General features: G+C 31.1%; 2 protein-coding genes across 2 annotated transcripts in view; both read right to left on the bottom strand.

The window, feature by feature from the left end:
- Nucleotides 1-4,638: 4,638 nt before the first annotated feature.
- On the bottom strand, nt 4,639-7,356 carry LOC143044770 (uncharacterized). The gene has a single exon (XM_076216932.1). The coding sequence runs from the start codon at nt 7,345-7,347 to the stop codon at nt 5,779-5,781; it is 1,569 nt and encodes a 522-aa protein (XP_076073047.1). The 5' UTR covers nt 7,348-7,356; the 3' UTR covers nt 4,639-5,778.
- Nucleotides 7,357-12,589: 5,233 nt separating this feature from the next.
- The window catches only part of LOC143044769 (annexin A5-like), a 29,533-nt gene continuing 24,239 nt past the window's right edge, over nt 12,590-17,883 (bottom strand). The window contains exon 15 of the mRNA XM_076216931.1: nt 12,590-13,802. Within this exon, the coding sequence (XP_076073046.1) occupies nt 13,677-13,802 (126 nt within the window). The 3' untranslated portion in view covers nt 12,590-13,676. The remainder of the gene's footprint in view (nt 13,803-17,883) is intronic.

The following is a 17,883-nucleotide window of genomic DNA, read 5'->3' as shown; positions in this document are numbered from 1 at the left end:
TTCCATAAGACAACAACCTACAATACATAAAATGGGTATTTTTTTGTCTTTCCATTTTGAAAATGTTTCACCGAGCGAGTACCCAAACGAGTAATCGATTAAGAAATCATCCTCGAGTTGACATCCCTAGAAATAATACAACTTTTCAATATGGTTAAACAATAACTTTCAGAAGTTTTCTATGTTTTACTTGCACACCCTATGATAATAAAGATTTTTCTGAATTGACATTCACATAATGGGAAGATGATATTTTCTAGGTGAGATGATTTTAAGCGGTGATTTAAATGCACACACAAGTTAAATGACTTTATTAAAAATGATGGTGTTAATGAGAATTTTATAGACTGTCCAGTACCTGAAGATTGTATACCGTATTTATCCTTAGAAAGAAAGAAATTATGTAAAAAGGTGAGAATTGTAAACGGAAGATTTCTTGATTATTCACTTGGCTACTTTACATTTTATGAGAGGCAATGGTAAGAGCACAGTAGATTGCATGCTGATATCATAGAATTTATTTTATACCATCAATAACTTTATATTATTCCACCTACTGATCTACCAGATCATTGTTAAAAAGCATTGAATATTTTGTTAATTTTAAACACCCTAAAGAAATAAAGAAGAACTATGGTCCCTTCCAAGTACTTTTAAATGGACATTTATATGAAGAAACCAGTGTAGAAGACATTCAATCTTCGAATAAACTAATTGGCGATATCATTCTTAATGGTATTGACTACTTAGTAAGAAAAAACTAATGAAATCTATTTTAAGCCACAAAAAGTCAGTTTCTTTCGAACCAAAAATCATCATTCAAATACAAAACCTAAAAAAATGTATTGATGTCAAATGATTGCTTTCTCTTTATAATGTGAAACTGGCAAATGAAAAATTAACTCAAAGAATTACATTCCGTTTATATTGTTAAACGTCCTTTCTATTGGTTTTTCTTAGCATCGAAAAAAACAAATAATTTGAATTTTTCCACGACACCATAAGTATATAATACTTGTTGCAGTACTTATAACTTTATGAAATAGCCATGGTGTAGTGGTGAGTGTATCGGACTACTAACACAAAGGTTCCTGGTTCGATTCCAGAAATACAATTTGTTCTCTTGGAAATAGATTAGCTAAATCACCCAATAATAATGCATTAAGGCTGACTTATTGCAACTGTAAAAGATAATACAATAAACTATGCATAGGGGGAATTACATTGCAATGTAATGCATTTTATTACAATTACTTTGACAAAACTATGTATACACCAGGGTTTTCGATATCACAAACTAGTCAAAACATTTACTAAATTTTATCATCGGTATAACATGTATAAGGACATCATTCGTAAATATAGCTCAACATGCAGACTTCTTATACTTTCAGGTATTTCACATCGAATTTTTAATGAAATATTCTTTAATAAAGCACAAAGGTGTCAGTATTCACCTCAAAAACTAACAAAACCTTTGAATAGACTTATTAAGAAGGGATATAGATATTATATAACAATTACTTTGACAAAACCATGTATTAGTTTACAGTTACTTTGACAAAACCATGCATTAAATTACAATTACAATTACATACATTTATCAAAGCAATGCATTCCATTACAATTATTTTTGCAAAGTAATACATCACATTACACATTATATTTGTAAATGTTAATTTTAAGAGAAAAAAATCAAACATTTTAAAAAATAACATGAAGTAACAAAGGTTTAATGTTTGTTGCTTATACATATTAAATTTAAGTATATATATATCAAGTAAAAGTCTATTCAATACGACTATTACATATTAACATCATAGGGGTTTCAAGGTTTCTTTAGAAAAAAAGATGAAGTTTAATATTTAATTTAACTAATGTTTACTTTAATTTTATAAATATTCATTTGTTTTATTAATTCCGATCAAAAATATGTACTGATAATTTCTTTCCTAATCTAATATTAAACAAAGAGATTAATTTATGAACAAGAGTCAAAGTGGTGAAAAGATTGATTGTTAAACAAACTAATTAGTGTTTTATGACAATGGTCAATTTTCCTGTTATTTAATTACGACAATTAATTGCAAGGTATTCATTGATGTTTTGAAAAAAAATAGAATACTTTAACAGTGATGCTTTGCAAATAAAAAAAATATATCCAAATGGTTATGTTTTTAAGAAAATGTAATTAATCCACAAATCTGAAATTCTACTTTAGCTAAATCTCAAACAATCTGTGAAAGATCGATATTTAGTATGTGAAACAAGTAATGCCATGTAATATAATGTAATGCATGAAATTACACAAGGTTTTTTCTCTCAGGTAATGTCATAAATTACAATTACATGTAATTCAAAAATTGCTGCACCTGATATTACTTGAAAAAAATGTATAATAATTACAAAAAAGCATAATAATATTGAAATTTAATAACTATAAATTTAAAATAAAAAACATTATAATTACAAATTAGCATTACACCATGCGTGCAATAAACTAAAAAATAAACTAAAAACAGGGTGCCGTATACGGTGCATGAAAAGCTTACCCTTCCGGAGCACCTGATTTCACTCCGGCTTTTAGTGGAGTTCGTGTTATTTCTTATTTATTATTTGTAACTGTTGATGTAAACGTCTTTTGGTTTTATGAGTCTTTTTTTACTCCTGGGTTTTGATTGCTATTGTCTTTTATTCGAGCGTCATTGATGAGTCTTTTGTAGACGAAACGAGCGTCTGGCGCAAATACAAAATTCCTGGTATCTTTGATGAGTGTATGTGCTGTGTGAAAATATTTGTGCTATTCATTATTTCTCAGCAGGTGTTTATCAGGTGTTTATCAAACGTTCACGGTTTATTGGGACGAATTTTTACTGAATTTATTTTTCTTGTGTAAGCTTTTTTTATATATATATATATATAAGGAACATTTAAAACTAAAACAACAATGGCTTATTGACGGAATCATATACTTGTTTTCTACAACTGTTGCGGTTCATTTTGCGAATCATAAGTCCTTCATGGCTTCAAAAAACATAGCAGTGAATAGTAAATATAAGGAATCACCTTGTGTGTATGGGTACTCGCAAATTCCATGTTAACAACTATAAAGTGCCGGCATGTTTTAAAAATTGATTGTTTTTATACTGAGAAAAAAAATCTGTCAGCAGTAAAAAAGGGTCTCCAGATATACTCATGATACTCTGAAAATTGTTACTCGCGTAGTGGCGATAACCATATATATGAATTCTAAAAAAACTATAAAGAACTTCTATTTGATATTTAATCTAGAACTATGTGATTTTTTTAATACTCCCCTACATCCCATCATTACCCATGTGAAACTGAAAATTCGTTTAACAAAAACAATCCACAATGCTTTTCAGTATTAAAATGGTAGCATACGCTATCAATTCATAAATTATGATACTGTACTGTGGCATACACAAAAGTATGGTAAATAGTCATAGGTGAAACATGCTACACAGAGGAACAATTAATTAGTATGCTGGAGTTTGAACGGCCAGTTCCTTATTGGCAACAGAGTTGCAAAATTTTGAGATTTTTCAACAAATTGGCGGCATGTCTATTGGCACGATATGTCTGCTTTTTCTTGCCGACTCTTTTCTATTTTCATATGAGTTCTTCAGATACAAGTACTTGTCAAAAACAAAAAATATCAGAGAAGATCAGATCATATAATTTCACATTGAGATATATTCATGCTGTTCTTTCCATTTACAATCAATACTTCTCTGATTGGGTTTCATAAATATATATATTATAAACTTAAATACTACAAATTATAAAGAAACAGCAGTCGCGGCTGCATCCGCCTTAGCTTTTGACCTATACCTCTAATTTAACATAAGCGGTCATCTCAGTACTAAATTTATGACAAAAAAGACAATGATTATTTTTAAATTATCAATTTCTCCCACATAAGTACCTGTTACCCAGGCTTTACAAAACGTCATCCGTGTCTGAGTAGAAAATTGATGAACTATGCTGTATATATATAAAAAAAATTCTTGCTGACATTTGTTTTCTTTAAAGTGAATAAGATTATAACAATATTGACTGCTGCACCCCTATATTATGTGTGTTTGTTTTGTTCACACATAGTTGTCAATACAATGGAATTTTATGCGTCAGGCATACAAGTGAGAGGTTTGGCAATCTATGAAAACAGGTTTAAATCCATCATTTTCTACATAAGGCAAAGCATATACCACGTCAGTAGAAATATGAGAGAAGTTTCCAGTAGTTTGGCGTGTTGTAACTTTTCCTTGTGCAATTCGATAAATAAGGGACTTTCAAATTTGAATTTTCCTTGGAGTATGTTCGTCATTTTACTTTTTACATCGTTTGTTTCCAAATATTCGACTTAGGGCGTTCCTGATGAAGATGAAACAAGAATAGCTATTCGGACGCATGGAAACATAAAGTGTTGTTTTAAATTTTTTAATACACAATTTTTCAAATTTAAGTAAATACAAACAACTGTTTAGCCTTCTTGGTCCAAACTCATACAGTATGTCTTTAAAATAAATAAATAAGTAAAGAAATAACTAAGTAAACCTAGATTCGTAATTAAAATCAGAAAAATAATTTTGGATAAGATTCTCATTTGCAGGATTATAGTTAAGACGAAGTGCATTTATTCATAAACATAAATAATAAAGGATGAAGTTTCAGATAACTGTTTCCTTATAGAAACATCATTTAAAAAATAAACTTCCTTTTAACAAAAAAAAACATTATGGTTTCAATTTATATACCAAGCATAACAATTTCCGCCTTTATAGGTCTAATGTGAGATGCAGTCGAAACTTAACAGTTAGTATTAAATAAACTCATCAAAGACACAGGATTGAAATCTGGGTTTTCTACCTCAGAAATACATTACATTAGCTGTATTTTGCAAAACGTTTATAAATTTTTGGTCCTCAATGCTCTACACCTTCCTCTTTTTAATGTTCTTTTTAAGATATTTTGATTTGAGCGTGACTGATTGGTCTATTTAGGTAGACGTAGGCGAAATATAGATATTCATTCCTGGTATCTTTGATGCGTTTATTTAATTGCAGTATTATATTGCATTTTTCTTTTGACAATTGTATAACAATTGAACAGGAAGTATATAACAGTGAAATAATATCGCAGGAATCAAACGACAAAATTCTTAGTAATTCAGTTGATAAATACATGAGACTTCATGCATATTATTAAAAGGTTGCACTTTGTAAATACAGCTGTTTTGGGGAATATGGTTCGTCTCATACATACATAATGTGGTAATGTTACCAGTATACATGCACATGGTAGGCGGTGGTATTGAATGATAAGTGAAGAAAGGTGCAGCGCATAATTTAAGTAAACATTTAAACTCTTTGACGTTTGGAACATATAGTTGTTGAAAATATGTTTTGACCTTTGAATAATAAAGTAGTGCATATCAACTTTCCATTCTAAGATATAATTTTTTAAGGAACTTCATAGTAGAAGTGCATGACACAGTTTGAGTCGCAAAGGGAGTTCTTATTAGAAATTGCATTGTCTACATTTACAAAAATGCAACGTAATAAATTCATATTTATTGCAAAGAACGAACAACGTGTTATATTTTTTGCCTTTTCAGATGGAATGTAGATACAGCTTGAACGAAAATGAACTGTATGTGACGCTTCCATATTTCATTTCAATCATTTAAGTTGAACAATTGAAATAAAGATAAAATATTCCGTGTAAAGAGATTCCTTTCGTCAATATTTATATTTACTTAGATTTATAAAGACCATACAATGAAATAAAACATTCAAATTTAAAAAATATTACAAAAGGAAACCAGAATTGTCTAACTTTTTGTATGTTCGCATACAAAAATGTATTGTAAAGACTGTTTTTGTATAGGAACTGTGCAACGAAAAATGTATCTGAAAACCAGAAACCTAGATGAACAAGGCTTAAAAACAGGCACATGAAACGAACAGATGTTTGCCCATTGGTAGATACAATTCTATATTTTTTCATTTGCAAAATGTATACAGTTTGAAAATAGTATGCAATTATGCGGATCAAACCTTTAATGGTCAAAATGATTCGATAACTCGGAACCAATGCGAAAATATGAGCCATTAAATGCATCGAGTAATACCCAACGGTTGCAAGAAAACTTAATATCAACATAATATCTCCTACAGAGCAGGAATCATCCGAATTTCTGGGCTGGCACTGATTTGACATGATATGAAAGGATCGGACTACAACAATGATTAAAAGTACGTGTTCTGCAATGTTAATGTAAATTGACAAAAGCCCGAAATCTATCTTGATAAGAGCAACAGTTTCCATAAATTCTAACACCAATCGAGGCGATATAAACAATGCTCCTAAAGCTATTGTACTGTACTTTGTCCTGGCACTGGAAACTATATTCCTTGCAATTGCCGTTACCTGTTGTTGATCTCCACTTTGTAATAAAGGTGTTAACTCAGTATTGACATAAAGTTCGTCATTATCATCGTCATGACTTCTGAATACATATGATCGCATTTGCGGCCACATTTCAGAAATGAAAATTAACGATAAAAGAGAGTATTCTAAACGCATGGGATCTAAGAACGGATTTGCTAAATCTGGATAATCTTCAAGTGATGTCTCTGTCTTGCTATGATGGCACCGTGAAATATTGGAATGGCTATGAGAGCTAGAGTTATTCGATAAAAAGTCGTACCCATGCGCAGAATGATAAATCCAATTGGAGAAATTAGCTACTACAAGCATGATCAGCCCATAACATGTGAAAAGTGAACGCCTGAATTCTTGCTTTGAAAAAATATATATAAAAAATAATTGTACCGTATGAAACATCACTGATGCGAAATCAAATAAAACTGCCTGTCCGACACTATCATTTGGACGTAAATATACTTTACATTTGACATGTACCGCTAATTTTATAATTCGATAAATTACACATCCGAAGCAGAATAAACATAAAAACTTCAGTCGGAGTGATTTTGTAGCATTTGCTAAACTGCTGTTGATATTTTGTCGATTTCTTTGTTTCTCTCTACATCCTACTGCAAGGCATGACACAATGCCACAGAAATTCAAAACGATAAGAAATGGGCGTGCTACATCTAAAGCCCTTTCGTTATTTTGTTGAATACCGACTGCTGTTAGCATAATCTCTGCTACAATTATAACAGAACTTGATAAAATGGTTAAACCAGAAATCCTGCCGTCATGCATCAGCTTTCCATTTGATTTCCCTGCTACAACGTTTCCTGCCGTAAGAGGTAGCACAAAGGCAGCTCTAAATATGGATTTAATGGTTTCCATTTTTCCTTTGCTCTCCTTAAAAGAAAATAACATTTAATTTAACTGATGATTAGTTATAGACAATATGATTTGCATATACCTGTTTTAACAAATTTAATGACACTTTTGTCACGGTGCTACAGGTTCAAAGGAGGACCATTAGCGGATCTCGACCTGTGTTCCTGCATGCAATTGATATAATTCACATGTTTATGAAGAATTTGGTATAACAGATCATTCCCCTTCATTGAATCCAAAACAACGTTGCAGAAAATTTTCTTTGTACAATGAGTTAATGAGCGAAACTTCGAATGTTCGGCTTAAACGAAAGTTGCTGCACATAAGATGTTAAATTGCTTACTGCTCAACATAATGAGGTTAAACGTTGAAAACCAAATATGAAATAATTCCCTACAATGGCAGCAAAGACATTAGTTCTCGAATAAATCTCTACACAAGGTTTGTCCTGCAGACTGACGGGCGTCGTAGAGCGATAAATAGACTTGCTTTCGCTTTTTGTGACGCCAGTAATTATTAAATTTCTCTGCTTGAAGCTAATATTCAAAAACTTTTATTAAATTGCCATGATTAATCATTTCAAATAGGATTGCCTGCACAATTAATAAAAAAAAGTTTCGATGTAGTATTTCGTCAAGCATAAATTAAAGGAGATAGCAGGTTCAAAAAACCTTAAGGGTTGATACCCAAGAAAGTAAAGATGCGGAAAGACGCGTGTTTCGTCTACAAAAGAGGGACAAAAGATACCAAAGGGAAATCTTGTACATTAGTTTTTAAACATTTTTCGTGAAAATTTCCGTTTATTATATATTAAATAGCTATCAAAGGTACCATGATTGTAATTTAATACGCCAGACGCGCGTTTCGTCTACATAAAACTCATCAGTGACGCTCAGATCAAAATAGTTATAAAGCCAAACAAGCACAAAGTTGACGAGCATTGAAAATCCAAAATTTCAAAAATTTATGCCAAATACGGCTACTTAATGTAATCTATTCATGGAATAAGAAGTGCTGACTACTGGGCTGGTGATACCCTAGGGGACGAAACGTCCACCAGCAGTGGCATCGACCCAGTGTTGTGAATAATTAATTATAATTAAGGTACCAGGATTATAATTAAATACGCCAGACATGCGTTTCGTCTACATAAGACCCATCAGTGACGCTCAGATCAAAACACTGTCTGATCGTAACCTTTAGATCAACTGTAACTTAATTATATATTTTGATAAGCATTAACCTGCCAAAACAATAAATAATTTTTACATAATATTATTTAATAAATCTAATATAATGTATTGATAAATTATGTTGATGATGTAAAATGAACATTTAAACAAAATCAATAAAAAGGCAACACTTACAATCACTGTTCCTATAGTCAAGTGTAGCGGGTAAGCATCTTAAGAAAAAAACACTTTTAAACTGTTTATAGTCGTTTATCGTTTCGGTTATATCTTCCTTGTAAAAACCAGAGGCGTTTGATGTATTAGCTTACACAACAAATGTATTCAAGTTCATACGAGGAAATAATATAAAACATTAAACATGAAAATCTTTTCATGTATTCAAGGTATATAAGATTTATTTTTCTTCTTCCCCTATAGTCAATAATATTGACTGCACTATATCATGCATTGAATAATAATACAAAAGTATCTTAGGATTACTTTAAAATGTAATTATTATAAATAAAAATAAGATTTCGTGGATTTGAATAGCTTTTCGGGATTTGCTTTTATCAGGAACGCCAAAAAAACTAGTAAGGATAGATAGTTTAACAAGTCAGGAGTTATGATATTACCAAACAAGTTCGATAATCAAAACCCGAATCCAGCTACACAACCTGATGGTGTTGGAATTGTTGTTATTCAAATAAGGCAAACATATGGTGTACCTGAACTTGATAATATAAGAAGTGCATTTCTCAAATGTATCTAAAAAGTAAAATCACAAAAATACTGAACCTAAAGGAAGATCAATTGGGAAAGTCCATAATCACATGGCAAAATCAAATAACAATTAAAACGCATCAAAAACGAATGGACAAGACATGTCATATTCCTGACTTGGTACAGGCATTTTCAAATGTAGAAAATGGTGGATTAAACCTGGTTCTATAGCGCTAACCCTCTCACTTTATTGACAGTCTCATCAATTTCCGATATTTTTACATTGATGCGTTAAATAAACAGACACAATAAATAAAATAGTCAAAATATGGGTACATCAGTCATCATCGTTTAACAATATTAAAAGGAACAATTTAACAGAACACAAAAACATCTACTATCTACGAACACATTTATTGATTTGATTGTCTGACGTCAGAAAATTGTATACGTCACATAAATTTGTCGTTCAATGTGCGTACAAACAATTTTAAAATTTTCCTGGGAATGTTAGCATACAGGGTTAAAAGATCAAAAGTATGTAATAATAAATTTAAGAAATAGACCGAGATTTAAACTAGTCCAAAATCTAACTTTACTATGAGACGTTGTATTTGCAAACTGTATAAACATGAATAAAAATGTTTAGTCGCAATCACGAAATTAACTCTTTTTATTGAAGATTGCAATTGTATTTTGACCTGTAAATAAAAAAAGACTCATAAAAAATACCAGGCTTATAATTGTGTTCGCCAAAACGTCATTTCGTATAAAAAAAAAAGTATAAAAAACATTTGCACTCGACAAATAAAAGTATAGGTCAAATAAAGAAAACATTTAAAGAGCCTTAAGAACCCAATTATCCTAAAGATTTGGACAAAATAAAAAGTTATGTCGAACAATTAAAATATCATAAACATTTAATTTATAAATATGTTCGATCCTTATCAAAGATTACCTACGTCAACGTCAATTAAAGTGATGACTACTTGGCTAGTAATACCCTTTATAATACCTTCAAAGGCAGTGGCATCGACCCTTTGGTGGTTAAACAATACTGATCAAAGATGTCAGACTTATAATTCTGTACGCTAGACGCATGTTTGGTTAACAACAGACCCAATAGTGAAAAAGGTTAAAAAGCACCGTGGACCAAAAATTACCAATGGTTTTGAAAAATAGAGCGAAAGTAAACTATTTCTGGGGTACTCAATCATTAGTATTTTGAATAATTCATTTAAACAGAGATAAAGATTTTTGAAATTTGATTTTGTTATGTTATTGTTATTGTTGGTTGCTTTGTCTTCCATAAAGTTTATAAAGATTTTCTGACCTGTCAAATGATTAAATCCCATAGTGTAAGAAACAGCAGTTGTACATTGAAACTTTAAAAGTAGAAATTCGATTGATGCTTAGACTGTCCTAAATACAAAATAGGTGATTTATCAATCAAGTAAAAAAATGATGATAATTACTTCAATGTGAAATATTCGTGTCACCGGTGACACAGTTATTTCATGACAGTTTAACTTAGAAACATTTTCTAGTGATGAATTTCTTACTCAGAAACAATAAATAGTTATCAAAGGTACCAGGATTATTGTTTTATACGCCAGACGCACGTTTCGTGTATATAAGACTTATCATTGATGCTCAAATCACAATAGTTTTAAAGCTATTAAAGGAACACAGTTGAAGAGCATTGAAGACCCAAATTCCCAAAAGTTGCGCCTCATAATGCATAGGTTATATAAGCTGGGATATGAAAATCCTTAGTTTTTCGAATTGTAAACAGACAATTTATAAAATTGACCATATAAACTTCCCTATGAATTATAGCATGAGAAAAACAAATCCTTTAATCTTGTTTTAGTTGGGAGATATACACACTATATGTAGGTGCTACAAGGAAGATGCTACATGGCAACGGAGCATTTGTTTTTCAATGCAACTGACTACCATTGTCAATTTCTATATGTGTGTCCACTATAATTCACCTGCATATTTGATATTCTTTATTTCAAAGATGGGATTGAAAATGCATTCAACATAAGTCACCAAACCTTGAAAATGTAGTGACAGCACATCATCATAATTTCGAAATTGCTTCACATTTTTATAATGGTTCTTTGATATTGAATTTTGCTTTTATATTTATTTTTTTAATTCGCAAAACGAATAGTAATAGGATTATGCTATTATCTTTTCATTCTTCCCGAGACTCCTAAAAGGACACTTCTTCATAAAAATAAAGGTACAAGTCGTCAAAGAACGGTCCAAACTAGAAATTTCCAAAGATTTCCTAGCATTTAAAGTTGGACCACTTTACAAGTGCTTATCTTGATGAGAATATGTTTCATAACCTCACCTTCAATAGATTTTGCTTAATTTACAAGAAACTAGGATTGAACAAGAATGTGTCCCAAGTACATGGATGCCCTATCCGCACTATCATTTTCTATATTCAATGGACTGTGAAAATGGTGGAAAATCTCTAATGCCATTGGAATTAAAATTAGAAAGATCATATCATAGGGAACATATGTTTACTAAGTTTCAAGTTGATTGGACTTCAACTTCATAAAAAAACTATCATTTTCTATGTTCAGTGGACCGTGAAAATGGGGGGAAATCTCTAATTTGGCGTTAAAATTAGAAAGATCATATCATAGGGAACATGTGTACTAAGTTTCAAGTTGATTGGAAGTCAACTTTATCAAAAACTACCTCGACCAAAAACATTAACCTGAAGCGGGACGAACAGACAAAAAGATGATCGAAGGAACGAAAGGACAGACGGACAGACAGACCAGAAAACATAATGTCCATAAATGGGTCATCAAAAGTCAGGCTAAGATCATCTTAATGTGCTTTGTAATATTTGCAAGGTCCAAAGCCTTTCTGGTTATACATTGTACAGCTAAGTTTCCTCCTACATTAAATGCAGCAAAAACTGTTTTTGACTAGTTCAAATATGTGCCCCATCATTTATTACAAACAGTCGAATTTTGGGAGAGAGCCTTTACTATGACGAAAAAATCAAAGCACAAAAAATATCTAAAATTCTAGCATTACCTTTTTTGAATTATTGGTCATGTTTTTAACTATTTGGGCTTTCAATTAAGTCCTGACATTTGTCATTTTAGGGCCTTTAAAGATTGCTATGTGGTATTGGTTTTGCTCATTGTTAAAAGGCCTTACAGTGACCTACATATACTAACCTTCTACATTATTTTGTTTGAATCAATTGCGCAGAATTGGTTCTCATTGGCAATCATACAACATCTTCTTATTTTTATATTAACACACTTTTTATTGTACCAGCAAAGTATATACAAACAACAAAGACAATGTGTAGATCTATTTTATTTGGTCAAATGTGAAATAATTTTCAACTCTCATTTTTATAAATCAAGTAATTGTAAAAAAAACAATCAGTTTTAAAATGAATCAATGTACCCTTCGTTAAATGTGATATTACAAATTACAAAATTGTCCAGCATGCATAAGTGTCTAATTTTGACCTTTCATATAAAGAGTAAATTGTACAATTGATATGTTTTGTAAATTATTAAACTTATTGCTAGTAATAGTTCATGAAACTTTATGCAAGATTTTTATACTTCTTTTTCAATTTAATTCATTATAGACCTACATCGTTTAAATACAAGACAACATGAAATAAGAGGGTTAGTAAAATAAAGTTTAAAAAAAATAGTGCTACTTTTCATATCACAAAAAAAGGTATCACAGTTTAACATATCACATTAACTAACCTAAATAAAGAAATTATATTATGACAAACAGGAAATGCAATATTCCATTGAGGTATAATTACGTGTTGAGGATCATATTCCTTCAGGGGAGATAAATCAATAAAATGCTATAAAAAATCATAGTATACATGGATGGAATGTACAATTATATGTATAAATACAGAAAGTATGTGTATCTGTTTATTCATAATCTTTTTTTTGTTATTATTATAGATGCATGGAAGGGAATATTAAAGATAAAAACATGGACGGGATATACAAAAAAAATTAATGCAAATAGATAATCTTTTCTATTATATTGCACAGAAATCATTGTACGTGACTGAACTTAATTTAGTTGCTAGATTTTGACAAAGAACATAACGACTCATGCACATATGCATATCTGCAATATAAATTCAAGTACCCTACATCTACTAAAAAAAACTTGGAATGCTGTATTTAGGCCAAGCAAAATCGATTTGATCTTAGATTCAAAGAAGGCTCTTTTTCAAAATACACTAATAAAAATTATATATTGGTTTTAAAAATTAAAACTGATTACCAGGAAATAAAAGTCAATAAATAACTATATGCAATGGAGAAGATAAAATGTTGAATAATTTCAAGAAAACAGTAAAGAACACAACAGAATATGTCTTTTAACTTCTTATATTTAGTGTTAATCTTTGCCAACAACAGCCTGCAGCAATTTTCTGTAGTCTCCAGAGCAGTCATCCTGCAACCATTTCCATAAAGTCTGCTTGTTATTTTCCAAGAAATGCTTTTTGATCTGAACCATATCAATCTGAAAAGATATTATTTACATATACAATGTTTAGGCCAATTAAAATTAATTGATAGATTTTCATCCCCGCCCGCCCCTCTGAAATCTTCCCGCCTCGATTTTTTTTATTTTTGAAAAAATTATGATTCCGGATTTTGTTTATTTCCGTTACCGGTAACCGTCGATAATTTCGTTTCATGTAAAACTTCCTGTTTCAAATTTCGGTTTTGTATTTCTGAGAGTATTCTTACTGAATGATGAAGTCGATATATTCTGCTGATCTATGATGACAACATCATCTACCGAGAATAGAGATTATTTACGAGAAGGGCGTGAAATATACGGGTTACGAGTAATACGCTGTGTCCAATAACGCAAATCGCCGTATGTCACAAATGACACAAATGTTTGTGAGTAAAACATTGAATTTATTTTATTTATACAATGACTTTGTGTCAAGAAATTTGGACTGTGAATGAAATCCAAAAGCGTAAGAATCGTGGAACACATTTGACTGGAAAAAAGAAATTGACACAAGCATGAACTTTTTAGATTGGTGACCGTATATTGAGTTCAGAAAATCGACAAACATACGCATTTTTAATTTATTAATTTATGGCAAGCTCTTAGATTTAGCCATGCCTTTCGTTTTTTGTAAAAAAAAAACACCAGCAAACATCATCTGTCCCAATACCCACGATAGAGTCATTAAACAACTTTATGTTGTACATTGTAATTATATTTGCATCTTGCATATTTAGAACCAACCCTATTATTTCAACACTGTTTGAGTTTTAATTTTATTCTGTACTTAATTCTACTCGTGTTGCATACCAATGCATTTGCTTCATTTTATTAGGACAACAAAACATTGCTTAGAAAGCAAAATACAGTTGATGTAGGTAGTCCAACTGAAGAGAGCATTTCTCCACATTTCTGCTGTTTACTATAAAATAGGTTTCTAAAGTGGCAATTACATGTAGAACAGTGGTTGCCAATCAGAGATATATATTTACGAATTTAAAAAAGCGGCAGCAGCATATGGAGTATATATGTCTTAATTACTCTAGAGCTAGCTCAAAGTGCGTTGATTTTGTTGAACGAGTAATACTGCTATGAATCAATCAAATTAAGGTCATCACTCAAGCAATTTTATGGTCGCCATCATGAGCTGATTGGCCATTATAACAAACATATATCAGTGATATTCTTCCTCAGTCATAACCACCTTTAATCATTACCGAACTGAACCAAGAAATAACATGACGGGTGCCGTATACGGTGCAGGAAATGCTTACCCTTCCTGAGCACCTGATTTCACTCCTGGTTTTTAGTGGATTTCGTGTTGTTTCCTACTTATTATTTGTAACTGTTGATGTAAATGTCTTTTGGTTTTATGAGTCTTTGGTTACTCCTTGGTTTTGATTGTTATTGTCTTATACACGATTCCTTATGGATGTATTTAGATGATATAAGCTTATTGTTACACTTGCATATATGAATAACACGTGACAAGAAGGTTTCATATGAAATAAAATTTAAAAAATAAAATCCTCCCACCCGCCCCATTTTTTTCAAAAATTTGGATGAAAATCTACTAATTAATTTTAGTTGGCCTTAAAAGATTCAATATCTGTTTTTAAGCGAACTATGTAACTCAGCAAAAGTGGCATAGAAATCTATTGCCCTTTTCAAATATATTATATGTTAACAACTGTTGTCTCAGAAACAATATGCACTTGGAAAAAATGTAACCAAACATGTAGCATTCATTACTAGCAAGGCCTTTATATTTAAGCCACTTTTCATTTTTTTTTATTTATCATTATTGATTATTGTTGGTCATAATATAGATTTTTTTATATAGTAATATAATCTCCCTTATCTAACTTTAAATTAATTAAAAAAGGGAAATTTATCGTTCATTTGGTTATATAAACTCTAAAGCCGTTGAAAAGTAGCAAATGTTCAGTGTACGGAGTGGCTATTTGTCTGGCTAGTCGGACGAATAGTGCCAGGGCTATTTGTCCGGCCATTGCAATGCGCATGTCATTATGTGCGTTCGGAAGTGCGTGTAATATTAATTTCTGTAGCACCAGGAGGTCGCATGTAATCCGATCACTGATTTTCAATTTTATGATCATGGCTGAAAACGGGGATATCAATATTTGTGATATATTTTGACGTTTTCGGAATTTTAAAATGGAATACTATAGAATGAACTTCAAAGAATGATACAATACTCGCTACAGCTGTATAAATGTTGGAAAAGATTTTCAATGCAAGAGTAGTTGAGAAAGGCCTTTACAATTGCATGTCTAACTAATTAAATTTAATTATATTTCGCAAATGAATCTTGCAATTATTGAAATTGGATATAGTGGGATGTGGTGGGACGAGATTACCAAAAGTGGGGAAGTTGGATATAGAATTATAAAAAGTGGGGTAATGAAATATGGGGGACAACAAAGGTGTGATCTGGAAAAAAAAAGAAAAGAGGAATTTGGGAAAAGGAGTACACCGTGTCACCGACCCCCTCACGTAAATTAAATAAAATTCCACCTGAAATTTCTGAATAAGATTTTAATAATGCTGTTTCCTTATTTTATTAGGGGGAAGGGGGGTGGGGGTGGTTATAGAAAAATCTCCAGCCTCTCACTCAAAATATGGATAACTTTATGTCAAGGTGTCTATAATTCTCTTTGACCGCTACAGACAACCTTTTTTAGCTAGACACAGTCCTTTATGTTAACTTAAAATGCATGAATCAAACACAAACCGAGTTTATTTTACAAGTAATTTCTTCTCTCTTCTTAAATTGGAAATATATTTGATTTTTTTCTAATTATCATTATCCACATTGGACTATATACTAGTATAAAGAAAACAACAATTTCAATTACCAGTAACAAGATGGGATCCTAACAATAAAGATTACAAACATTTGCTACCCCCTGGTGCTGCTGAAGATAATATTACACGCACACACAAATAGTGATATGCGCATTGTATTGGCCGGAGAAATAGTCCTGGTACTATTCGTCCGGCTAGCCGGACAAATAGCAACTGCCTTCAGTGTATTACTGAGGATTCATTTATTTTTGTGGGTATTAATTTTTCTTCAATTGAGCAAATTTTAATTTTCGTTGATAATTGATTTCCTGATTTCAGGCCTATAACGAATTTGGACTTTGTTAATATATTAATTCATAGATAACTTTATCAAAACTCCACTAAAATTAGTATCTTTCAAAGAAAACTAAATCCACAGTACCCCTTTCTCCTTTCATTAAGCTAATATTGTTTGGTGAGAGAACATAAGATAGTATTTTGAAAAAGGACACCATTGGAGTGACTGTTGCAATGTTAAAGTCAAATATTTAAAGTCATTTCAGACATATTTTAAATGTATTATACTCAATCTTAGGCCACAGACCACATTTAATTCCTCTATCAGTTCTTTATAACGTTTGTATCATTAAAAAAATTGCACCATGCACTTTTGTCAAATTTTTCGTGTGTATAATGTATAGCCCTAGTCCAAATATATATCCAAAATTCAGAAAGATTGAAACAATCACTTTTACAAATTTAGCCAATACACATCCATATCCCTATTGACAAGTCAAGAGATGTTCCGAAAACTGTAAATATGACCTTTTTGCACTTGGCCTAATCACTCATTCCATATCAAAATCAGTTTTAAATGCAACATCCAAAAATTTATTTCACCTCTCTTCTTTCATTTCCACCCCAAAAAATCTAAGAAATGAGTGAGGAAGGGAAAGAAAAAAAAATAAGGAAAAATACACTCTAATTAAAAGGAACTATATTCGTGGACAACGAAAAGCATGGTCATTAATTGTGGTCTTGGGCCTATAGTCCTGTTAAAACATTGATAAACAACTTTTAATGACAGTCTAAATTTGCAAAGGAAATTATCATCTTAGCATTTATCTATACCTAAACATACATTATATGTATATCTCATTTTTCCAAATAGTTACCATAATGGCTGAAATGTACTAAAACTTAAGCTGCAATTTTATTTCTAAAACCCCAAAATCATTGTATCTAAGATTAGTACCTTTTGGTCCTATAG

Source organism: Mytilus galloprovincialis, chromosome 9 (genome assembly GCF_965363235.1).
Source record: "Mytilus galloprovincialis chromosome 9, xbMytGall1.hap1.1, whole genome shotgun sequence".
NCBI classification, from domain to species: Eukaryota; Metazoa; Mollusca; class Bivalvia; order Mytilida; family Mytilidae; genus Mytilus; species Mytilus galloprovincialis.
The sequence above is the reverse complement of the archived record's forward strand: the minus strand, read 5'-3'. Positions and strand labels throughout refer to the sequence as shown.

Excerpts from the sequence above, each read along its gene's own strand:
- LOC143044770 (XM_076216932.1), bottom strand. The coding sequence starts at position 7,347 with ATGGAAACCATTAAATCCATATTTAGAGCTGCCTTTGTGCTACCTCTT.